The 27007-nt window shown below is 41.7% G+C and overlaps 1 protein-coding gene across 1 annotated transcript in view; it reads right to left on the minus strand.

Moving 5' to 3' along the window:
- Positions 1-27007, minus strand: part of ESPL1 (extra spindle pole bodies like 1, separase) — an 810416-nt gene that overhangs the window by 107846 nt on the left and 675563 nt on the right. The window contains exon 25 of the mRNA XM_053708312.1: positions 1532-1684. Coding sequence (XP_053564287.1) covers positions 1532-1684 — 153 coding nt within the window. The remainder of the gene's footprint in view (positions 1-1531; positions 1685-27007) is intronic.

Raw genomic sequence — 27007 nt, forward strand, 5'->3', positions numbered from 1 at the left:
TAGCCGTCCGGCAGGGGGACAGCTTACATAGTGTGTGGGGATGCCACTCCTCAGAAAGAGAGAGATCAGAATAAACCTATTCTGGCTTTCTATATAATGGGCAGCAGACATGTTAGGAAAGACGCAGCAAGGCCCACCTTACAAGTTCCTAACTGCTTTAAAGCCACCACTGCCCTACTGAAGAGACTGACGTGGAGTACGGCTAAGCCCAACCCTTGAAAAGGGGAAAAGATCAGAGCAAACCTACTCTGGCTTTCAAAATAAAATCTTGATTGTAGCGAAATAAATCCAATTTTCTTCAGACACTAAAACTTCACCTCCTCCATGCATCTAAGGCAAAGAGAATGACTGGATTGTGGGAAGGGAGGTGATACTTAACAGCTTTGCTGTGGTGCTCTTTGCCTCCTCCTGCTGGCCAGGAGTGATATTCCCAACAGTAATTGATGATTCCGTGGACTCACCGTGTTTTATGAAAGAAATCAAAGCATCACATTAATCCCCACTTTTCAATAATCCCCCTCAGGAGATATTAACCCATGATTCTATTAAGATAAAAGGAGCGACACTGTGACCCTGTCTTCTAGCGTTTACAATATATGTAAAAATTGAAACCATCTTACCAGAATCCACGCTGTGGAAAAGAAATACAACCTCTCAAGTGTGACAGTCTTGTAGCATCACTCCTGACATGGACTTGAGTGAGAGAAAAAGCAGGCAGTGAAACTGGTCAACACTGATTGCAGGTAGTCTGCATGGGTTCGCAGAAAGACTCTCCCTACATCTTCAGACTAACTTTCGTCAATGCTCTCACTGAGAGGCTGACAAGACAACTTAAAACTCCAGACCTATATCGAAGGGGAGATACCCCTCCTAAGGAACTACTCTGAATCTTCTGACACTTCTCTGCCGCCATCCTGTGACGAAAGGCAAAGAATGACTGGGGGAAGTGGGAGAGAAGCCTTTGGCTGGGGTGTCTGCCTCCTCCTGGTGGCCAGGTTCAGTATTTCCTAACCGTAAGGAATGATGCAGTGGACTCTCCTTTTATTAAGGAGGAAAGAAAATACTCTTCTTTATAATTGCACATAACTGTGTTCAAAAGGATATGAAACCCAAAAAAAGTATTTTATGATTCAGACATATTACAATTTTGGTGGCAGCACATATATATCTCTCGTCAAATTTGATAAGTAAATTAGAAAGTTGTTATGTTATGCTGTATCTTATTCATGAAAGAACAAATGTGGGTTCTAAGTACTTTAACACATTTTAAAAGGCAATGGCAAAAGACATGTGTAGCTACCTATCAGCAGCTATCTCCCAATAATGCATTGCTGCTCCTGAGCCTACCTAGGTATGCTTTTAAACAAAGAATTCAAAGAGAAAAATTAAAAAAATTTCTAGCAGGATCTGAACCAAAAAAGTTTATTTTTTTACTTAAAAGTGGAATACGGTGCAACATTAGGAACACAGGTATAATAGTTTTACAGTCCAGGACTATATGAAATATTTGAGATAAGATAACAACATTTACCTTCAAAAGTGTAGAATTCACCTTCCCCCAGTCACACTCTGAAAGCTCTAATAGTTTGTTAGCTTCTTCTGATACCGCTGGATCCAAACAGGGTGGCATCATCAGAACCTTCCAACAACCAAGGATATGCTCTTCCAATAACCCAATCAAAGCCTGCAGACGTAAGAAATGTAATTAGTACAGATGAGTTGTGCAAAAGAAAAAACACAGAAGCAGCATTCATAACCTATGGGAAAAACATTACCTGGCCACCAGGAGGCGGCAAAGACACCCCAAACAAAGCAAATATCCCTCCCAGTAGTTCAAGCTGAGGATAAGGAAAAGCAGAAAGATAAAAGGGGTAAAGAGGTGCCATAAGACTGCTGCCACTACATTATTTCAGGGCGGGTTTGTGGACTCTTTCTGCCAAGACAGAAAATTTATTAGGTAAGCATAAATTATGTTTTCTTTCTAAGGGCAGTGAGAGTCCATGAAATCCATTCATAACCTATGGGAAACTAATACCCAAGCTGTTGAGGCGAAAACATCAAATCAGTAAAAACATAATTTATGTAAGAACTTACCTGATAAATTCATTTCTTTCATATTAACAAGAGTCCATGAGCTAGTGACGTATGGGATATACATTCCTACCAGGAGGGGCAAAGTTTCCCAAACCTTAAAATGCCTATAAATACACCCCTCACCACACCCACAAATCAGTTTAACGAATAGCCAAGAAGTGGGGTGATAAGAAAAAAAGTGCGAAGCATATAAAATAAGGAATTGGAATAATTGTGCTTTATACAAAAAAATCATAACCACCACAAAAAAGGGTGGGCCTCATGGACTCTTGTTAATATGAAAGAAATGAATTTATCAGGTAAGTTCTTACATAAATTATGTTTTCTTTCATGTAATTAACAAGAGTCCATGAGCTAGTGACGTATGGGATAATGACTACCCAAGATGTGGATCTTTCCACACAAGAGTCACTAGAGAGGGAGGGATAAAATAAAGACAGCCAATTCCTGCTGAAAATAATCCACACCCAAAATAAAGTTTAACAAAAAACATAAGCAGAAGATTCAAACTGAAACCGCTGCCTGAAGAACTTTTCTACCAAAAACTGCTTCAGAAGAAGAAAATACATCAAAATGGTAGAATTTAGTAAAAGTATGCAAAGAGGACCAAGTTGCTGCTTTGCAGATCTGGTCAACCGAAGCTTCATTCCTAAACGCCCAGGAAGTAGATACTGACCTAGTAGAATGAGCTGTAATTCTCTGAGGCGGAATTTTACCCGACTCAACATAGGCAAGATGAATTAAAGATTTCAACCAAGATGCCAAAGAAATGGCAGAAGCTTTCTGGCCTTTCCTAGAACCGGAAAAGATAACAAATAGACTAGAAGTCTTACAGAAAGATTTCGTAGCTTCAACATAATATTTCAAAGCTCTAACAACATCCAAAGAATGCAACGATTTCTCCTTAGAATTCTTAGGATTAGGACATAATGAAGGAACCACAATTTCTCTACTAATGTTGTTGAAATTCACAACTTTAGGTAAAAATTCAAAAGAAGTTCGCAACACCGCCTTATCCTGATGAAGAATCAGAAAAGGAGACTCACAAGAAAGAGCAGATAATTCAGAAACTCTTCTGGCAGAAGAGATGGCCAAAAGGAACAAAACTTTCCAAGAAAGTAATTTAATATCCAATGAATGCATAGGTTCAAAAGGAGGAGCTTGAAGAGCCCCCAGAACCAAATTCAAACTCCAAGGAGGAGAAATTGACTTAATGACAGGCTTTATACGAACCAAAGCTTGTACAAAACAATGAATATCAGGAAGAATAGCAATCTTTCTGTGAAAAAGAACAGAAAGAGCAGAGATTTGACCTTTCAAGGAACTTGCGGACAAACCCTTATCTAAACCATCCTGAAGAAATTGTAATATTCTCGGTATTCTAAAAGAATGCCAAGAAAAATGATGAGAAAGACACCAAGAAATATAAGTCTTCCAGACTCTATAATATATCTCTCTGGATACAGATTTACGAGCCTGTAACATAGTATTAATCACAGAGTCAGAGAAACCTCTTTGACCAAGAATCAAGCGTTCAATCTCCATACCTTTAAATTTAAGGATTTTTAGATCCTGATGGAAAAAAGGACCTTGAGACAAAAGGTCTGGTCTTAACGGAAGAGTCCACGGTTGGCAAGAGGCCATCCGGACAGGATCCGCATACCAAAACCTGTGAGGCCATGCCGGAGCTACCAGCAGAACAAACGAGCATTCCTTCAGAATCTTGGAGATTACTCTTGGAAGAAGAACTAGAGGCGGAAAGATATAGGCAGGATGATACTTCCAAGGAAGTGAAAATGCATCCACTGCCTCCGCCTGAGGATCCCGGGATCTGGACAGATACCTGGGAAGTTTCTTGTTTAGATGAGAAGCCATCAGATCTATTTCTGGAAGTTCCCACATTTGAACAATCTAAAGAAATACCTCTGGGTGAAGAGATCATTCGCCCGGATGCAACGTTTGGCGACTGAGATAATCCGCTTTCCAATTGTCCATACCTGGGATAAAAACCGCAGAGATTAGACAGGAGCTGGATTCCGCCCAAACCAAAATTCGAGATACTTCTTTCATAGCCAGAGGACTGTGAGTCCCTCCTTGATGATTGATGTATGCCACAGTTGTGACATTGTCTTATCTGAAAACAATGAACAACTCTCTCTTCAGAAGAAGCCAAGACTGAAGAGCTCTGAAAATTGCACGGAGTTCCAAAATATTGATCGGAAATCTCACCTCCTGAGATTCCCAAACCCCTTGTGCCGTCAGATACCCCCACACAGCTCCCCAACCTGTAAGACTTGTATCTGTTGAGATTATAGTCCAGGTCGGAAGAACAAAGAAGCCCCCTGAACTAAACGATGGTGATCTGTCCACCATGTCAGAGAGTGTCGTAAAATCGGTTTAAAGATATTAATTGAGATATCTTTGAGTAATCCCTGCACCATTGGTTCAGCATACAGAGCTGAAGAGGTCGCATGTGAAAACGAGCAAAGGAGATCGCATCTGATGCGGCAGTCCTAAGACCCAACATTTCCATGCATAAGGCTACCAAAGGGAATGATTGTGATTGAAGGTTTTGACAAGCTGATATCAATGTTAAACTTCTCTTGTCTGACAAGGACAGAGTCATAGACACTGAATTTATCTAGAAACCTAAAAAGGTTACCCTTGTCTGAGGAATCAATGAACTGATTGGTAAATTGATCCTCCAACCATGAACTTGAAGAAACAACACAAGTCGATTCGTATGAGATTCTTCGAAAATGAGAAGACTGAGCAAGTACCAAGATATCGTCCAAATAAGGAAATACCAAAACCCTATTCTCTGATTACAGAAAGAAGGGCACCGAGAACTTTTGAAAAAAATTCTTGGAACTGAGGCTAGGCCAAACAGTAGAGCCACAAAACTGGTAATGCTTGTCTAAAAAGAGAATCTCAGACACTAAAAGTGATCTGGATGAATCGGAATATGCAGATACACATCCTGTAAATCTATTGTAGACATGTAATGCCCTTGCTAAACAAAAGGCAAGATAGTCCTACAGTAACCATCTTGAATGTTGGTATCCTAACATAACGATTCAATAATGATAGATCCAGAACTGGTCTGAAGGAATTGACCTTCTTTGGTACAATGAAGAGATAAAATAAAACCCCAGCCCCTGTTCCAGAACTGGAACTGGCATAAATACTCCAGCCAACTCTAGATCTGAAACACATTTCAGAAATGCTGAGCCTTGCTGTGTCAACTGGGACACGGGAAAGAAAAGAATCTCTTAGCAGGAGGCCTTAACTTGAAGCCAATTCTGTACCTTTCTGAAACAATGTTTCTGAAACCAGAGATTAAGAACGGAATTGATCCAAATTTCTTTGAAGAAAACGTAAACTGCCCCATACCAGCTGAGCTGGAATAAGGGCCGCACCTTCATAGATACTTAGGAGCTGGCTATAGGTTTCTATAAGGCTTGGATATAGTTTCCAAACTGATACCGCTCCTGAGGATGAAGGATCAGGCTTTTGTTCCTTGTTGTGAGGAAAGGAACAAAATGATTATTTACCCTGGAAAGAAAGGGAAAGCAAAGTTGACTTAGAAGACATGTCAGCATTCCAAGTTTAATCCATAAAGTTTTTCTAGCTAAAATAGCTAGAGACATATACCTGACATCAACTCTAATGATATCAAAAGATGGTATCACCAATAAAATTATTAGCATGTTATAGAATAATAATAATGCTATAAAATTATGATCTGTTACTTGTTGCGCTAAAGCTTCTAACCAAAAAGTTGAAGCTGCAGCAACATCCGCTAAAAATATAGCAGGTCTAAGAAGATTACCTGAACATAAGTAAGCTTTTCTTAGAAAAGATTCAATTTTCCTATCTAAAGGATCCTTAAATGAAGTACTATCTGCCATAGGAATAGTAGTACATTAGCAGGAGTAGAGACAGCCCCATAACCTTAGGGATTTTTGTCCCAAAAAACTCTAATCTGTCAGATGGCACAGGATATAATTTGCTTAAACGTCTAGAAGGAGTAAATAAATTACCCAAATTATTCCATTCCCTGGAATTACTTCAGAAATAGCATCAGGGAGATAAAACACTTCTGGAATAACTACAGGAGATTTAAAAACCTTATTTAAACGTTTACATTTAGTATCAAGAGGACCAGAATCCTCTATTTCTAATGCAAATAACACTTCTTTAAGTAAAGAACGAATAAATTCCATCTTGAACAAATACAAAGATTTATCAGCATCAACCTCTGAGACAGAAACCTCTGAACCAGAAGAACCATTATCAGTATCAGAATGATGATGTTCATTTAAAAATTCATCTGAAAAAAAGAGAAGTTTTAAAAGACTTTTATGTATACTAGAAGGAGAAATAACAGACATAGCCTTCTTAATGGATTTAAAAAATAAAATCTCTTATGTTATCAGGAACACTCTGAAATTAAGATGTTGACGGACAGCAACAGGTAATGTAACAGTACTAAAGGAAATTTTATCTGCATTAATAAGTTTGACATGACATGCAATACAAATAACAGCTGGAGAAAACAGATACCAAAAGTTTATAGCAGACTTAGCTTGGTAGCTCCAGCACTGTGCAGTGATTTTCCTGTAGTATCTTCTGACTCAGTTGCAACGTGGAACATCTTGCAATATGTAAAAGAAAAAAACAACATATAAAGCAAAATTGATCAAATTCCTTAAATGACAGTTTCAGGAATGGGAAAAAAATGCCAGTGAACAAGCTTCTAGCAACCAGAAGCAATAAATAATGAGACTTAAATAATGTGGAGACAAAAATGACGCCCATATTTTTTAGCGCCAAAAAAGACGCCCACATTATTTGGCGCCTAAATGCTTTTGGCGCCAAAAATGACGCCACATCCGGAACGCCGACATCTTTGACGCAAAATAACGTCAAAAAATGACGCAACTTCCGGCGACACGTATGACGCCGGAAACGGAAAAGAATTTTTGCGCCAAAAAAGTCCGCGCCAAGAATGACGCAATAAAATGAAGCATTTTCAGCCCCCGCGAGCCTAACAGCCCACAGGGAAAAAAGTCAAATTTTTTGAGGTAAGAAAAAATATGATAATTCAATGCATTTATCCCAAATATGAAACTGACTGTCTGGAAATAAGGAAAGTTGAACATTCTGAGTCAAGGCAAATAAATGTTTGAATACATATATTTAGAACTTTATAAATAAAGTGCCCAACCATAGCTTAGAGTGTCACAGAAAATAAGACTTACTTACCCCAGGACACTCATCTACATGTTTGTAGAAAGCCAAACCAGTACTGAAACGAGAATCAGTAGAGGAAATGGTAAATATAAGAGTATATCGTCGATCTGAAAAGGGAGGTAAGAGATGAATCTCTACGACCGATAACAGAGAACCTTATGAAATAGACCCCGTAGAAGGAGATCACTGCATTCAATAGGCAATACTCTCTTCACATCCCTCTGACATTCACTGCACGCTGAGAGGAAAACCGGGCTCCAACTTGCTGCGGAGCGCATATCAACGTAGAATCTAGCACAAACTTACTTCACCACCTCCCTTGGAGGCAAAGTTTGTAAAACTGATTTGTGGGTGTGGTGAGGGGTGTATTTATAGGCATTTTAAGGTTTGGGAAACTTTGCCCCTCCTGGTAGGAATGTATATCCCATACGTCACTAGCTCATGGACTCTTGTTAATTACATGAAAGAAAACAGAATTTATGCTTACCTGATAAATTACTTTCTCCAACGGTGTGTCCGGTCCACGGCGTCATCATTACTTGTGGGAATATCTCTTCCCCAACAGGAAATGGCAAAGAGTCCCAGCAAAGCTGGCCATATAGTCCCTCCTAGGCTCCGCCCACCCCAGTCATTCGACCGACGGACAGGAGGAAAAATATAGGAGAAACCATATGGTACCGTGGTGACTGTAGTTAGAGAAAATAATTCATCAGACCTGATTAAAAAACCAGGGCGGGCCGTGGACCGGACACACTGTTGGAGAAAACAGAATTTATGCTTACCTGATAAATTACTTTCTCCAACGGTGTGTCCGGTCCACGGCGTCATCCTTACTTGTGGGATATTCTCCTCCCCAACAGGAAATGGCAAAGAGCCCAGCAAAGCTGGCCATACAGTCCCTCCCAGGCTCCGCCTACCCCAGTCATTCGACCGACGGACAGGAGGAAATATATATAGGAGAAACCCTATGGTAACGTGGTGACTGTAGTTAGAGAAAATAATTCATCAGACCTGATTAAAAAACCAGGGCGGGCCGTGGACCGGACACACCGTTGGAGAAAGTAATTTATCAGGTAAGCATAAATTCTGTTTTCTCCAACATAGGTGTGTCCGGTCCACGGCGTCATCCTTACTTGTGGGAACCAATACCAAAGCTTTAGGACACGGATGAAGGGAGGGAGCAAATCAGGTCACCCAAACGGAAGGCACCACGGCTTGCAAAACCTTTCTCCCAAAAATAGCCTCCGAAGAAGCAAAAGTATATAATTTAAAAAATTTGGTCAACAGGAACCTCATTCTTGAAGGCCCATGTGGAAGCCACAGCCCTAGTGGAGTGAGCTGTGATACTTTCAGGAGGCTGCCGTCCGGCAGTCTCAAAAGCCAATCTGATGATGCTTTTAAACCAAAAGGAAAGAGAGGTAGAAGTTGCTTTTTTACCTCTCCTTTAACCAGAATAAACAACAAACAAAGAAGATGTTTGTCTAAAATCTTCAGTAGCCTCTAAATAGAATTTTAGTGCACGGACAACGTCCAAATTGTGTAACAAACGTTCCTTCTATGAAACTGGATTCAGACACAAAGAAGGTACAACTATCTCCTGGTTAATATTTTTGTTGGAAACAAACTTCGGAAGAAAACCAGGCTCAGTACGTAAAACCACCTTATCTGCATGGACCAGATAGGGCGGAGAACACTGCAGAGCAGATAACTCAGAAACTCTTCTAGCGGAAGAAATTGCAACCTAAAACAAAATTTTCCAAGATAATAACTTAATATCTACGGAATGTAAGGGTTCAAACGGAACCCCTTGAAGAACTGAAAGAACTAGATTAAGACTCCAGGGAAGAGTCAAAGGTCTGTAAACAGGCTTGATTCTAACCAGAGCCTGAACAAACGCTTAAACGTCTGGCACAGCTGCCAGCCTTTTGTGAAGTAAAACAGATAAAGCAGAGATCTGTCCCTTCAGAGAACTCGCAGAAAATCCTTTCTCCAAACCTTCTTGTAGAAAGGAAAGAATCTTAGGAATTTTTATCTTGTTCCATGGGAATCCTTTAGATTCACACCAACAGATATATTTTTTCCATATATTATGGTAAATTTTTCTAGTTACAGGCTTTCTAGCCTGAATAAGAGTATCTATTACAGAATCTGAAAACCCACGCTTTGATAAAATCAAGCCTTCAAACTCCAAGCAGTCAGTTGGAGGAAAACCAGATTCGGATGTTCGAATGGACCCTGAATAAGAAGGTCCTGTCTCAAAGGTAGCTTCCATGGTGGAGCCGATGACACATTCACCAGGTCTGCATACCAAGTCCTGCGTGGCCACACAGGAACTATCAAGATCACCGAAGCCCTCTCCAGATTGATCCTGGCTACCAGCCTGGGAATGAGAGGAAACGGTGGGAATACATAAGCTAGGTTGACGATCCAAGGTGCTACTATTGTATCCAATAGAGTCGCCTTGGGATCCCTGGATTTGAACCCGTAACAAGGGACGATGAAGTTCTGACGAGAGGCCATCAGAACCATGTCTGGAATGCCCCATAATTGAGTTATTTGGGCAAAGATTACCAGATGGAGTTCCCACTCCCCCGGATGCTCCTCCATCGCCAGGGAACTCCTTGTTACCCCCTGATGGTTGATATATGTAACAGTCGTCATGATGTCTGATTGAAACCTTATGAATTTGGCCTTTGCTAGTCGAGGCCAAGCCTTGAGAGCATTGAATATTGCTCTCAATTCCATCATGTTTATCGGGAGAAGAGAGTCTTCCCGAAACCATAGACCCTGAGCTTTCAGGGGTTCCCAGACCGCGCCCCAGCCCACCAGACTGGCGTTGGTCGTGACAATGACCTACTCTGGTCTGCGGAAGCTCATTCCCTGTGACAGGTTGTCCAGGGTCAGCCACCAACGGAGTGAATCTCTGGTTATTTGATCTACTTGTATCGTCGGAGACAAGTCTGTATAATCCCCATTCCACTGTCTGAGCATGCACAGGTGTAATGGTCTTAGATGAATTCGTGCAAAAGGAACTATGTCCATTGCCGCAACCATCAAACCTATTACTTCCATGCACTGCGCTATGGAAGGAAGAAGAACAGAATGAAGTACCTGACAAGAGCTTAGAAGTTTTGATTTTCTGGCCTCTGTCAGAAAAACCTTCATTTCTAAGGAAACTATTATTGTTCCCAAGAAGGGAACTCTTGTTGACGGGGACAGAGAACTTTTTTCTATGTTCACTTTCCACCTGTGAGATCTGAGAAAGGCTAGGACAATGTCCGTATGAGCCCTTGCTTTTGACAGAGACGACACTTGAATCAGTATGTCGTCCAAGTAAGGTACTACTGCAATGCCCCTTGGTCTTAGCACCGCTAGAAGGGACCCTAGTACCCTTGTGAAAATCCTTGGAGCAGTGGCTAATCCGAATGGAAGTGCCACAAACTGGTAATGCTTGTCCAGAAAGGCGAACCTTAGGAACCGAAAATGTTCCTTGTGGATAGGAATACGTAGGTACGCATCCTTTAAGTCCACCGTGGTCATGAATTGACCTTCCTGGATGGTAGGAAGGATCGTTCGAATGGTTTAGAATCTTGAGATCTAAAATAGGTCTGAATGTTCCCTCTTTTTTGGGAATTATGAACAGGTTGGAGTAAAAACCCATCCCTTGTTCTCCTAATGGAACAGGATGAATCACTCCCATGCTTAACAGATCTTCTACACAGTGTAAGAATGCCTGTTCGAAGATAATTGAGACCCGTGGAACCTTCCCCTTGGGAGATAACCTTGAGAAACTATTTCTAGCGCCCAAGGATCCTGAACATCTCTTGCCCCAGCCTGAGCAAAGAGAGAAAGTCTGCCCCCCACCAGATCCTTCCCAGATCGGGGGCCAACACTTCATGCTGTTTTGGTAGCAGTGGCAGGTGACTTGGCCTGCTTACCCTTGTTCCAGCCTTGCATCGGCCTCCAGGCTGGCTTGGTTTGAGAAGTATTACCCTCTTGCTTAGAGGGTGTAGAATTTGAGGCTGGTCCGTTTCTGCGAAAGGGACGAAAATTTGGCTTATTTTTAGCCTTAAAAGACCTATCCAGAGGAAGGGCGTGGCCCTTTCCCCCAGTGATGTCTGAAATAATCTCTTTCAAGTCAGGGCCAAACAGTGTTTTACCCTTGAAAGGGATGTTAAGCAAAAGCGCTCTGCGCGCCACGATAGCAAACCCTGAATTATTCGCCGCTAATCTAGCTAATTGCAAAGCAGCATCTAAAATAAAAGAGTTAGCCAATTTAAGAGCTTGAACTCTGTCCAAAACCTCCTTGTACGAAGATTCTTTATTGAGCGACTTTTCTAGTTCTTCGAACCAGAAACACGCAGCTGTAGTGACAGGAACAATGCATGAAATTGGTTGTAGAAGGTAACCTTGCTGAACAAACATCTTTTTAAGCAAACCCTCTAACCTTTAATCCATAGGATCTTGAAAGCACAACTATCTTCTATAGGAATAGAAGTGCGTTTGTTTAGAGTAGAAACCGCCCCCTCGACCTTGGGGACTGTATGCTATAAGTCCTTTCTGGGGTCGACTATAGGAAAGAATTTCTTAAATATAGGGGGAGGACAAAAGGTATGCCGGGCCTTTCCCACTCCTTATTTACTATGTCCGCCACCCGCTTGGGTATAGGAAAAACATCGGGGGGCACCGGAACCTCTAGGAACTTGTCCATCTTACCTAATTTCTCTGGAATGACCAAATTGTCACAATCATCCAGAGTAGATAATACCTCCTTAAGTAGTGCGTGGAGATGTTGTAATTTAAATTTAAAAGTTACAATATCAGGTTCTGCTTGTTGAGAAATTTTCCCTGAATCTGAAATTTCTCCCTCAGACAAAACCTCCCTCCTGGCCCCTTCAGATAGGTGTGAGGGTATGTCAGAACAGATATCATCAGCGTCCTTTTGCTCTTCAGTGTTTAAAACAGAGCAATCACGCTTTCTCTGATAAGTAGGCATTTTGGAAAAAATGCATGCAATAGAATTATCCATTACAGCCATTAATCGTTGTATGGTAATAAGTATTGGCGCACTAGATGTACTAGGGGCCTCTTGTGTGGGCAAAACTGGTGTAGACACAGAAGGGGATGATGCAGTACCATGCTTACTCCCCTCATTAGAGGAATCATCTTGGGCAATATATCTATGGCATTATTATCCCTACTTTGTTTGGACATTATGACACAAATATATCACATATATTTAAATGGGGAGACACATTGGCTTTCATACATATAGAACATCGTAATCTGATGGTTCAGACATGTTAAACAGGCTTAAACTTGTCAACAAAGCACAAAAAACGTTTTACAATAAAACCGTTACTGTCCCTTTAAATTTTAAACTGAACACACTTTATTACTGAATATGTGAAAAAGTATGAAGGAATTGTTCAAAATTCACCAAAATTTCACCACAGTAACTTAAAGCCTTAAAAGTATTGCACACCAAATTTGAAAGCTTTAACCCTTAAAATAACGGAACCGGAGCCGTTTTTACATTTAACCCCTATACAGTCCCAGGTATCTGCTTTGCTGAGACCCAACCAAGCCCAGAGGGGAATACGATACCAAATGATGCCTTCTATAAGCTTTTTCAGTGGTTCTTAGCTCCTCACACATGCATCTGCATGCCATGCTTTCCAAAAACAACTGCGCATTAGAGGCGCGAAAATGAGGCTCTGTCTATGACTAGAAAAGGCCCCCAGTGAAAAAGGTGTCCAATACAGTGCCTGCCGTTTTTATTAAAACAATCCCCAAGATTTAACAACTATTAAAAGTAATAATCTGCCAAATATACTTAGTAAAGTAATCGTTTTAGCCCAGAAAAATGTCTACCAGTTTTTTAAGCCCTAATGAAGCCCTTTATTCTTTTACTTAAACTAAGAAAATGGCTTACCGGTTCCCATAGGGAAAATGACAGCTTCCAGCATTACCGAGTCTTGTTAGAAATGTGTCATACCTCAAGCAGCAAAGTCTGCCCACTGTTTCCCCCAACTGAAGTTACTTCATCTCAACAGTCCTGTGTGGAAACAGCTATCGATTTTAGTAACGGTTGCTAAAATCATTTTCCTCTTACAAACAGAAATCTTCATCTCTTTTCTGTTTCAGAGTAAATAGTACATACCAGCACTATTTTAAAATAACAAACTCTTGATTGAAGAACAAAAACTACATTTAAACACCAAAAAACTCTAAGCCATCTCCGTGGAGATGTTGCCTGTGCAACGGCAAAGAGAATGACTGGGGTAGGCGGAGCCTGGGAGGGACTGTATGGCCAGCTTTGCTGGGCTCTTTGCCATTTCCTGTTGGGGAGGAGAATATCCCACAAGTAAGGATGACGCCGTGGACCGGACACACCTATGTTGGAGAAACATAATTTATGTAAGAACTTACCTGATAAATTCATTTCTTTCATATTAGCAAGAGTCCATGAGCTAGTGACGTATGGGATATACATTCCTACCAGGAGGGGCAAAGTTTCCCAAACCTCAAAATGCCTATAAATACACCCCTCACCACACCCACAATTCAGTTTAACGAATAGCCAAGAAGTGGGGTGATAAAAAAGTGCGAAAGCATATAAAATAAGGAATTGGAATAATTGTGCTTTATACAAAATCATAACCACCACAAAAAAAGGGCGGGCCTCATGGACTCTTGCTAATATGAAAGAAATGAATTTATCAGGTAAGTTCTTACATAAATTATGTTTTCTTTCATGTAATTAGCAAGAGTCCATGAGCTAGTGACGTATGGGATAATGACTACCCAAGATGTGGATCTTTCCACACAAGAGTCACTAGAGAGGGAGGGATAAAATAAAGACAGCCAATTCCTGCTGAAAATAATCCACACCCAAAATAAAGTTTAACGAAAAACATAAGCAGAAGATTCAAACTGAAACCGCTGCCTGAAGTACTTTTCTACCAAAAACTGCTTCAGAAGAAGAAAATACATCAAAATGGTAGAATTTAGTAAAAGTATGCAAAGAGGACCAAGTTGCTGCTTTGCAGATCTGGTCAACCGAAGCTTCATTCCTAAACGCCCAAGAAGTAGAAACTGACCTAGTAGAATGAGCTGTAATTCTCTGAGGCGGAGTTTTACCCGACTCAACATAGGCAAGATGAATTAAAGATTTCAACCAAGATGCCAAAGAAATGGCAGAAGCTTTCTGGCCTTTTCTAGAACCGGAAAAGATAACAAATAGACTAGAAGTCTTACGAAAAGATTTCGTAGCTTCAACATAATATTTCAAAGCTCTAACAACATCCAAAGAATGCAACGATTTCTCCTTAGAATTCTTAGGATTAGGACATAATGAAGGAACCACAATTTCTCTACTAATGTTGTTGGAATTCACAACTTTAGGTAAAAATTCAAAAGAAGTTCGCAACACAGCCTTATCCTGATGAAAAATCAGAAAAGGAGACTCACAAGAAAGAGCAGATAATTCAGAAACTCTTCTGGCAGAAGAGATGGCCAAAAGGAACAAAACTTTCCTAGAAAGTAATTTAATGTCCAATGAATGCATAGGTTCAAACGGAGGAGCTTGAAGAGCTCCCAGAACCAAATTCAAACTCCAAGGAGGAGAAATTGACTTAATGACAGGTTTTATACGAACCAAAGCTTGTACAAAACAATGAATATCAGGAAGAATAGCAATCTTTCTGTGAAAAAGAACAGAAAGAGCAGAGATTTGTCCTTTCAAAGAACTTGCGGACAAACCCTTATCTAAACCATCCTGAAGAAACTGTAAAATTCTCGGTATTCTAAAAGAATGCCAGGAAAAATGATGAGAAAGACACCAAGAAATATAAGTCTTCCAGACTCTATAATATATCTCTCGAGATACAGATTTACGAGCCTGTAACATAGTATTAATCACAGAGTCAGAGAAACCTCTTTGACCAAGAATCAAGCGTTCAATCTCCATACCTTTAAATTTAAGGATTTCAGATCCTGATGGAAAAAAGGACCTTGTGACAGAAGGTCTGGTCTTAACGGAAGAGTCCACGGTTGGCAAGAGGCCATCCGGACAAGATCCGCATACCAAAACCTGTGAGGCCATGCCGGAGCTACCAGCAGAACAAACGAGCATTCCTTCAGAATCTTGGAGATTACTCTTGGAAGAAGAACTAGAGGCGGAAAGATATAGGCAGGATGATACTTCCAAGGAAGTGATAATGCATCCACTGCCTCCGCCTGAGGATCCCGGGATCTGGACAGATACCTGGGAAGTTTCTTGTTTAGATGGGACGCCATCAGATCTATTTCTGGAAGTTCCCACATTTGAACAATCTGAAGAAATACCTCTGGGTGAAGAGACCATTCGCCCGGATGCAACGTTTGGCGACTGAGATAATCCGCTTCCCAATTGTCTACACCTGGGATATGAACCGCGGAGATTAGACAGGAGCTGGATTCCGCCCAAACCAAAATTCGAGATACTTCTTTCATAGCCAGAGGACTGTGAGTCCCTCCTTGATGATTGATGTATGCCACAGTTGTGACATTGTCTGTCTGAAAACAAATGAACGATTCTCTCTTCAGAAGAGGCCAAAACTGAAGAGCTCTGAAAATTGCACGGAGTTCCAAAATATTGATCGGTAATCTCACCTCCTGAGATTCCCAAACTCCTTGTGCCGTCAGAGATCCCCACACAGCTCCCCAACCTGTGAGACTTGCATCTGTTGAAATTACAGTCCAGGTCGGAAGCACAAAAGAAGCCCCCTGAATTAAACGATGGTGATCTGTCCACCATGTTAGAGAGTGTCGAACAATCGGTTTTAAAGATATTAATTGAGATATCTTCGTGTAATCCTTGCACCATTGCTTCAGCATACAGAGCTGAAGAGGTCGCATGGGAAAACGAGCAAAAGGGATCGCGTCCGATGCAGCAGTCATAAGACCTAGAATTTCCATGCATAAGGCTACCGAAGGGAATGATTGTGACTGAAGGTTTCGACAAGCTGCAATCAACTTTAGACGTCTCTTGTCTGTTAAAGACAGAGTCATGGACACTGAATCCATCTGGAAACCCAGAAAGGTTACCCTTGTCTGAGGAATCAAAGAACTTTTTGGTAAATTGATCCTCCAACCATGATCTTGAAGAAACAACACAAGTCGATTCGTATGAGATTCTGCTAAATGTAAAGACTGAGCAAGTACCAAGATATCGTCCAAATAAGGAAATACCACAATACCCTGTTCTCTGATTACAGACAGCAGGGCACCGAGAACCTTTGTAAAAATTCTTGGAGCTGTAGCTAGGCCAAACGACAGAGCCACAAACTGGTAATGCTTGTCCAGAAACGAGAATCTCAGGAACTGATAATGATCTGGATGAATCGGAATATGCAGATATGCATCCTGTAAATCTATTGTGGACATATAATTCCCTTGCTGAACAAAAGGTAAGATAGTCCTTACAGTTACCATCTTGAACGTTGGTATCCTTACATAACGATTCAATATTTTTAGATCCAGAACTGGTCTGAAAGAATTCTCCTTCTTTGGTACAATGAAGAGATTTGAATAAAACCCCATCCCCTGTTCCGGAACTGGAACTGGCATAATTACTCCAGTCAACTCTAGATCTGAAACACATTTCAGAAATGCTTGAGCTTTTACTGGATTTACTGGGACACGGGAAAGAAAAAATCTCTTTGCAGGAGGTCTCAACTTGAAACCAATTCTGTACCCTTCTGAAACAATGCTCTGAATCCAAAGATTGTGAACAGAATTGATCCAAATTTCTTTGAAAAAACGTAACCTGCCCCCTACCAGCTGAGCTGGAATGAGGGCCGCACCTTCATGTGGACTTAGAAGCAGGCTTTGCCTTTCTAGCTGGCTTGGATTTATTCCAGACTGGAGATGGTCTCCAAACTGAAACTGCTCCTGAGGATGAAGGATCAGGCTTTTGTTCTTTGTTGAAACGAAAGGAACGAAAACGATTATTAGCCCTGTTTTTACCTTTAGATTTTTTATCCTGTGGTAAAAAAGTTCCTTTCCCACCAGTAACAGTTGAAATAATGGAATCCAACTGAGAACCAAATAATTTGTTACCCTGGAAAGAAATGGAAAGTAAAGTTGATTTAGAAGCCATATCAGCATTCCAAGTTTTAAGCCATAAAGCTCTTCTAGCTAAAATAGCTAGAGACATAAACCTGACATCAACTCTGATAATATCAAAAATGGCATCACAGATAAAGTTATTAGCATGCTGAAGAAGAATAATAATATCATGAGAATCACTATGTGTTACTTGTTGCGCTAAAGTTTCCAACCAAAAAGTTGAAGCTGCAGCAACATCAGCCAAAGATATAGCAGGTCTAAGAAGATTACCTGAACACAGATAAGCTTTTCTTAGAAAGGATTCAATTTTCCTATCTAGAGGATCCTTAAACGAAGTACCATCTGACGTAGGAATAGTAGTACGTTTAGCAAGGGTAGAAATAGCCCCATCAACTTTAGGGATCTTGTCCCAAAATTCTAATCTGTCAGACGGCACAGGATATAATTGCTTAAAACGTTTAGAAGGAGTAAATGAATTACCCAAATTATCCCATTCTTTGGAAATTACTGCAGAAATAGCATTAGGAACAGGAAAAACTTCTGGAATAACCACAGGAGCTTTAAATACCTTATCTAAACGTTTAGAATTAGTATCAAGAGGACCAGAATCCTCTATTTCTAAAGCAATTAGTACTTCTTTAAGTAAAGAACGAATAAATTCCATTTTAAATAAATATGAAGATTTATCAGCATCAACCTCTGAGACAGAATCCTCTGAACCAGAGGAATCATCAGAATCAGAATGATGATGTTCATTTAAAAATTCATCTGTAGGGAGAGAAGTTTTAAAAGATTTTTTACGTTTACTAGAAGGAGAAATAACAGACATAGCCTTCTTTATGGATTCAGAAACAAAATCTCTTATATTATCAGGAACATTCTGCACCTTAGATGTTGAAGGAACTGCAACAGGCAATGGTACTATACTAAAGGAAATATTATCTGCTTTAACAAGTTTGTCATGACAATCAATACAAACAACAGCTGGAGGAATAGCTACCAAAAGTTTACAGCAGATACACTTAGCTTTGGTAGATTCAGCACTTGACAGCGATTTTCCTGTAGTATCTTCTGACTCAGATGCAACGTGAAACATCTTGCAATATGTAAGAGAAAAAACAACATATATATATAAAGCAAAATTGATCAAATTCCTTAAATGACAGTTTCAGGAATGGGAAAAAATGCCAAAGAACAAGCTTCTAGCAACCAGAAGCAATAAAAAATGAGACTTAAATAATGTGGAGACAAAAGCGACGCCCATATTTTTTCGCGCCAAATAAGACGCCCACATTATTTGGCGCCTAAATGCTTTTTGGCGCCAAAAATGACGCCACATCCGGAACGCCGACATTTTTGGCGCAAAAATTGCGCCAAAAAAGTCCGCGCCAAGAATGACGCAATAAAATGAAGCATTTTCAGCCCCCGCGAGCCTAACAGCCCACAGGGAAAAAAATCAAATTTTAAGGTAAGAAAAATGTTAAATTAAAATGCATTATCCCAAATATGAAACTGACTGTCTGAAAATAAGGAAAGTTGAACATTCTGAGTCAAGGCAAATAAATGTTTGAATACATATATTTAGAACTTTATAAACAAAGTGCCCAACCATAGCTTGGAGTGTCACAGAAAATAAGACTTACTTACCCCAGGACACTCATCTACATATAGCAGATAGCCAAACCAGTACTGAAACAAGAATCAGCAGAGGTAATGGTATATATAAGAGTATATCGTCGATCTGAAAAGGGAGGTAAGAGATGAATCTCTACGACCGATAACAGAGAACCTATGAAATAGACCCCGTAGAAGGAGATCACTGCATTCAAATAGGCAATACTCTCCTCACATCCCTCTGACATTCACTGCACGCTGAGAGGAAAACCGGGCTCCAACTTGCTGCGGAGCGCATATCAACGTAGAATCTAGCACAAACTTACTTCACCACCTCCATCGGAGGCAAAGTTTGTAAAACTGAATTGTGGGTGTGGTGAGGGGTGTATTTATAGGCATTTTGAGGTTTGGGAAACTTTGCCCCTCCTGGTAGGAATGTATATCCCATACGTCACTAGCTCATGGACTCTTGCTAATTACATGAAAGAAAGTAATTTATCAGGTAAGCATAAATTCTGTTTTCTCCAACATTGGTGTGTCCGGTCCACGGCGTCATCCTTACTTGTGGGAACCAATACCAAAGCTTTAGGACACGGATGAAGGGAGGGAGCAAATCAGGTTACCTAAACGGAAGGCACCACGGCTTGCAAAACCTTTCTCCCAAAAATAGCCTCCGAAGAAGCAAAAGTATCAAATTTGTAAAATTTGGCAAAAGTGTGCAGTGAAGACCAAGTCGCTGCCTTACATATCTGATCAACAGAAGCCTCGTTCTTGAAGGCCCATGTGGAAGCCACAGCCCTAGTGGAGTGAGCTGTGATTCTTTCAGGAGGCTGCCGTCCGACAGTCTCGTAAGCCAATCGGATGATGCTTTTAAGCCAAAAGGAAAGAGAGGTAGAAGTCGCTTTTTGACCTCTCCTTTTACCAGAATAGACGACAAACAGAGAAGATGTTTGTCTGAAATCTTTTGTAGCTTCTAAATAGAATTTTAGAGCACGGACTACGTCCAAATTGTGTAACAAACGTTCCTTCTTTGAAACTGGATTCGGACACAAAGAAGGTACAACTATCTCCTGGTTAATATTTTTGTTAGAAACAACCTTTGGAAGGAAACCAGGCTTAGTACGCAAAAACAGAATTTATGTTTACCTGATAAATTTCTTTCTCCAACGGTGTGTCCGGTCCACGGCGTCATCCTTACTTGTGGGATATTCTCTTCCCCAACAGGAAATGGCAAAGAGCCCAGCAAAGCTGGTCACATGATCCCTCCTAGGCTCCGCCTACCCCAGTCATTCGACCGACGTTAAGGAGGAATAATTGCATAGGAGAAACCATATGGTACCGTGGTGACTGTAGTTAAAGAAAATAAAATATCAGACCTGATTAAAAAAACCAGGGCGGGCCGTGGACCGGACACACCGTTGGAGAAAGAAATTTATCAGGTAAACATAAATTCTGTTTTCTCCAACATAGGTGTGTCCGGTCCACGGCGTCATCCTTACTTGTGGGAACCAATACCAAAGCTTTAGGACACGGATGAAGGGAGGGAGCAAATCAGGTCACCTAAATGGAAGGCACCACGGCTTGCAAAACCTTTCTCCCAAAAATAGCCTCAGAAGAAGCAAAAGTATCAAACTTGTAAAATTTGGTAAAAGTGTGCAGTGAAGACCAAGTCGCTGCCCTACATATCTGATCAACAGAAGCCTCGTTCTTGAAGGCCCATGTGGAAGCCACAGCCCTAGTGGAATGAGCTGTGATTCTTTCGGGAGGCTGCCGTCCAGCAGTCTCGTAAGCCAATCTGATGATGCTTTTAATCCAAAAAGAGAGAGAGGTAGAAGTTGCTTTTTGACCTCTCCTTTTACCTGAATAAACAACAAACAAGGAAGATGTTTGTCTAAAATCCTTTGTAGCATCTAAATAGAATTTTAGAGCGCGAACAACATCCAAATTGTGCAACAAACGTTCCTTCTTTGAAACTGGTTTTGGACACAGAGAAGGTACGATAATCTCCTGGTTAATGTTTTTGTTAGAAACAACTTTTGGAAGAAAACCAGGTTTAGTACGTAAAACCACCTTATCTGCATGGAACACCAGATAAGGAGGAGAACACTGCAGAGCAAATAATTCTGAGACTCTTCTAGCAGAAGAAATCGCAACTAAAAACAAAACTTTCCAAGATAATAACTTAATATCAACGGAATGTAAGGGTTCAAACGGAACCCCCTGAAGAACTGAAAGAACTAAATTGAGACTCCAAGGAGGAGTCAAAGGTTTGTAAACAGGCTTGATTCTAACCAGAGCCTGAACAAAGGCTTGAACATCTGGCACAGCTGCCAGCTTTTTGTGAAGTAATACCGACAAGGCAGAAATCTGTCCCTTCAGGGAACTTGCAGATAATCCTTTTTCCAATCCTTCTTGAAGGAAGGATAGAATCCTAGGAATCTTAACCTTGTCCCAAGGGAATCCTTTAGATTCACACCAAGAGATATATTTTTTCCAAATTTTGTGGTAAATCTTTCTAGTCACAGGCTTTCTGGCCTGAACAAGAGTATCGATCACAGAATCTGAGAATCCTCGCTTCGATAAAATCAAGCGTTCAATCTCCAAGCAGTCAGCTGGAGTGAAACCAGATTCGGATGTTCGAACGGACCCTGAACAAGAAGGTCTCGTCTCAAAGGTAGCTTCCAAGGTGGAGCCGATGACATATTCACCAGATCTGCATACCAAGTCCTGCGTGGCCACGCAGGAGCTATCAAGATCACCGACGCCCTCTCCTGCTTGATCCTGGCTATCAGCCTGGGGATGAGAGGAAATGGCGGGAACACATAAGCTAGTTTGAAGGTCCAAGGTGCTACTAGTGCATCCACTAGAGCCGCCTTGGGATCCCTGGATCTGGCCCCGTATCAAGGAACTTTGAAGTTCTGACGAGAGGCCATCAGATCCATGTCTGGAATGCCCCACAGGTGAGTGACTTGGGCAAAGATTTCCGGATGGAGTTCCCACTCCCCCGGATGCAATGTCTGCCGACTCAGAAAATCCGCTTCCCAATTTTCCACTCCTGGGATGTGGATAGCAGACAGGTGGCAGGAGTGAGACTCCGCCCAAAGAATAATTTTGGTTACTTCTTCCATCGCTAGGGAACTCCTTGTTCCCCCCTGATGGTTGATGTACGCAACAGTCGTCATGTTGTCTGATTGAAACCGTATGAACCTGGTCCTCGCAAGCTGGGGCCAGGCCTGGAGCGCATTGAATATCGCTCTCAGTTCCAGAATATTTATCGGTAGAAGAGATTCTTCCCGAGACCAAAGACCCTGAGCTTTCAGGGATCCCCAGACCGCGCCCCAGCCTATCAGACTGGCGTCGGTCGTGACAATGACCCACTCTGGTCTGTGGAACATCATCCCTTGAGACAGATTGTCCAGGGACAGCCACCAACGGAGTGAGTCTCTGGTCCTCTGATTTACCTGTATCTTCGGAGACAAGTCTGTATAGTCCCCATTCCACTGACTGAGCATGCACAGTTGTAATGGTCTTAGATGAATGCGCGCAAAAGGAACTATGTCCATCGCCGCCACCATCAACCCGATCACTTCCATGCACTGAGCTATGGAAGGAAGAGGAACGGAATGAAGTATCCGACAAGAGTCCAGAAGCTTTGTTTTTCTGGCCTCTGTTAGAAAGATCCTCATTTCTAAGGAGTCTATAATTGTTCCCAAGAAGGGAACCCTTGTTGACGGGGATAGAGAACTCTTTTCCACGTTCACTTTCCAGCCGTGAGATCTGAGAAAGGCCAGGACAATGTCCGTGTGAGCCTTTGCTTGAGGAAGGGACGACGCTTGAATTAGAATGTCGTCCAGGTAAGGTACTACTGCAATGCCCCTTGGTCTTAGCACCGCTAGAAGGGACCCTAGTACCTTTGTGAAAATCCTTGGAGCAGTGGCTAATCCGAAAGGAAGCGCCACGAACTGGTAATGTTTGTCCAGGAATGCAAACCTTAGGAACCGATGATGTTCCTTGTGGATAGGAATATGTAGATACGCATCCTTTAAATCCACCGTGGTCATAAATTGACCTTCCTGGATGGAAGGAAGGATAGTTCGAATGGTTTCCATCTTGAACGATGGGACCTTGAGAAATTTGTTTAAGATCTTGAGATCTAGGATTGGTCTGAACGTTCCCTCTTTTTTGGGAACTATGAACAGATTGGAGTAGAACCCCATCCCTTGTTCTCTTAATGGAACAGGATGAATCACTCCCATTTTTAACAGGTCTTCTACACAATGTAAGAACGCCTGTCTTTTTATGTGGTCTGAAGACAACTGCGACTTGTGGAACCTCCCCCTTGGGGGAAGTCCCTTGAATTCCAGAAGATAACCCTGGGAGACTATTTCTAGCGCCCAAGGATCCAGAACATCTCTTGCCCAAGCCTGAGCGAAGAGAGAGAGTCTGCCCCCCACCAGATCCGGTCCCGGATCGGGGGCCAATATTTCATGCTGTCTTGGTAGCAGTGGCAGGTTTCTTGGCCTGCTTTCCCTTGTTCCAGCCTTGCATTGGTCTCCAAGCTGGCTTGGCCTGAGAAGTATTACCCTCTTGCTTAGAGGACGTAGCACCTTGGGCTGGTCCGTTTTTACGAAAGGGACGAAAATTAGGTCTATTTTTTGCCTTGAAGGGCCGATCCTGAGGAAGGGCGTGGCCCTTACCCCCAGTGATATCAGAGATAATCTCTTTCAAGTCAGGACCAAACAGCGTTTTCCCCTTGAAAGGAATGTTTAGTAGCTTGTTCTTGGAAGACGCATCAGCCGACCAAGATTTCAACCAAAGCGCTCTGCGCGCCACAATAGCAAACCCAGAGTTCTTAGCCGCTAACTTAGCCAATTGCAAAGAGGCGTCTAGAGTGAAAGAATTAGCCAATTTGAGAGCATTGATTCTGTCCATAATCTCCTCATAAGGAGGAGAGTCACTATCGAGCACCTTAAGCAGTTCATCAAACCAGAAATATGCGGCTGTAGTGACAGGGACAATGCATGAAATGGGTTGTAGAAGGTAACCCTGCTGAACAAACATCTTTTTAAGCAAACCTTCTAATTTTTTATCCATAGGATCTTTGAAAGCACAACTATCCTCTATGGGAATAGTGGTGCGTTTGTTTAAAGTAGAAACCGCTCCCTCGACCTTGGGGACTGACTGCCATAAGTCCTTTCTGGGGTCGACCATAGGAAACAATTTTTTAAATATGGGGGGAGGGACGAAAGGAATACCGGGCCTTTCCCATTCTTTATTAACAATGTCCGCCACCCGCTTGGGTATAGGAAAAGCTTCTGGGAGCCCCGGCACCTCTAGGAACTTGTCCATTTTACATAGTTTCTCTGGGATGACTAAATTTTCACAATCATCCAGAGTGGATAATACCTCCTTAAGCAAAATGCGGAGATGTTCCAATTTAAATTTAAATGTAATCACATCAGATTCAGCCTGCTGAGAAATGTTCCCTAAATCAGTAATTTCTCCCTCAGACAAAACCTCCCTGGCCCCCTCAGATTGGGTTAGGGGCCCTTCAGAGATATTAATATCAGCGTCGTCATGCTCTTCAGTAACTAAAACAGAGCAGCCACGCTTACGCTGACAAGGGTTCATTTTGGCTAAAATGTTTTTGACAGAATTATCCATTACAGCCGTTAATTGTTGCATAGTAAGGAGTATTGGCGCGCTAGATGTACTAGGGGCCTCCTGAGTGGGCAAGACTCGTGTAGACGAAGGAGGGAATGATGCAGTACCATGCTTACTCCCCTCACTTGAGGAATCATCTTGGGCATCATTGTCATTATCACATAAATCACATTTATTTAAATAAATAGGAATTCTGGCTTCCCCACATTCAGAACACAGTCTATCTGGTAGTTCAGACATGTTAAACAGGCATAAACTTGATCAGAAAGTACAAAAAACGTTTTAAAATAAAACCGTTACTGTCACTTTAAATTTTAAACTGAACACACTTTATTACTGCAATTGCGAAAAAACATGAAGGAATTGTTCAAAATTCACCAAATTTTCACCACAGCGTCTTAAAGCCTTGAAAATATTGCACACCAATTTTGGAAGCTTTAACCCTTAAAATAACGGAACCGGAGCCGTTTTAAGCTTTAAACCCCTTTACAGTCCCTGGTATCTGCTTTGCTGAGACCCAACCAAACCCAAAGGGGAATACGATACCAAATGACGCCTTCAGAAGTCTTTTATAAGTATCAGAGCTCCTCTCACATGCGACTGCATGCCATGCCTCTCAAAAACAAGTGCGCAACACCGGCGCGAAAATGAGACTCTGCCTATGCTTTGGGAAAGCCCCTAAAGAATAAGGTGTCTAAAACAGTGCCTGCCGATATTATTAAATCAAAATACCCAGAATAAATGATTCCTCAAGGCTAAATAAGTGTTAATATCAATCGATTTAGCCCAAAAAAAGTCTACAGTTTAAATAAGCCCTTGTGAAGCCCTTATTTACAATCGTAATAAACATGGCTTACCGGATCCCATAGGGAAAATGACAGCTTCCAGCATTACATCGTCTTGTTAGAATGTGTCATACCTCAAGCAGCAAGAGACTGCAAACTGTTCCCCCAACTGAAGTTAATTGCTCTCAACAGTCCTGTGTGGAACAGCCATGGATTTTAGTTACGGTTGCTAAAATCATTTTCCTCATACAAACAGAATTCTTCATCTCTTTTCTGTTTCTGAGTAAATAGTACGTACCAGCACTATTTGAAAATAACAAACTCTTGATTGAATAATGAAAAACTACAGTTAAACACTAAAAAACTCTAAGCCATCTCCGTGGAGATGTTGCCTGTACAACGGCAAAGAGAATGACTGGGGTAGGCGGAGCCTAGGAGGGATCATGTGACCAGCTTTGCTGGGCTCTTTGCCATTTCCTGTTGGGGAAGAGAATATCCCACAAGTAAGGATGACGCCGTGGACCGGACACACCTATGTTGGAGAAACCACCTTATCTGCATGGAACACCAGATAGGGCGGAGAACACTGCAGAGCAGATAACTCTGAAACTCTTCTAGCAGAAGAAATGGCAACCAAAAACAAAACTTTCCAAGATAACAACTTAATATCTATGGAATGTAAAGGTTCAAACGGAACCCCTTGAAGAACTGAAAGAACTAGATTTAAACTCCAGGGAGGAGTCAAAGGTCTGTAAACAGGCTTGATCCTAACCAGAGCCTGAACAAATGCTTGAACATCTGGCATAGCTGCCAGTCGTTTGTGTAGTAAGACAGATAAAGCAGAAATCTGTCCCTTTAGAGAACTCGCAGATAATCCTTTATCCAAACCTTCTTGCAGAAAGGAAAGAATCTTAGGAATTTTTACCTTATTCCAAGGGAATCCCTTGGATTCACACCAGCAGATATATCTTTTCCATATCTTATGGTAAATCTTTCTAGTTACCGGTTTTCTGGCCTGAACCAGAGTATCAATCACCGAATCTGAAAACCCACGCTTTGATAGAATCAAGCGTTCAATCTCCAAGCCGTCAGCTGGAGGGAGACCAGATTTGGATGTTCGAATGGACCCTGAACAAGAAGGTCCTGTCTCAAAGGTAGCTTCCATGGTGGAACCGATGACATATTCACCAGGTCTGCATACCAAGTCCTGCGTGGCCACGCAGGAGCTATCAAGATCACCGAGACCCTCTCCTGTTTGATCCTGGCTACCAGCCTGGGAATGAGAGGAAACGGTGGGAACACATAAGCTAGGTTGAAGGTCCAAGGCGCTACTAGTGCATCCACTAGAGTCGCCTTGGGATACCTGGATCTGGACCCGTAGCAAGGAACCTTGAAGTTCTGATGAGACGCCATCAGATCCATGTCTGGAATGCCCCATAATTGAGTCAACTGGGCAAAAATCTCCGGGTGGAGTACCCACT

The sequence above is a fragment of the Bombina bombina genome, chromosome 3, assembly GCF_027579735.1.
Source record: "Bombina bombina isolate aBomBom1 chromosome 3, aBomBom1.pri, whole genome shotgun sequence".
In the NCBI taxonomy this organism is placed as follows: domain Eukaryota; kingdom Metazoa; phylum Chordata; class Amphibia; order Anura; family Bombinatoridae; genus Bombina; species Bombina bombina.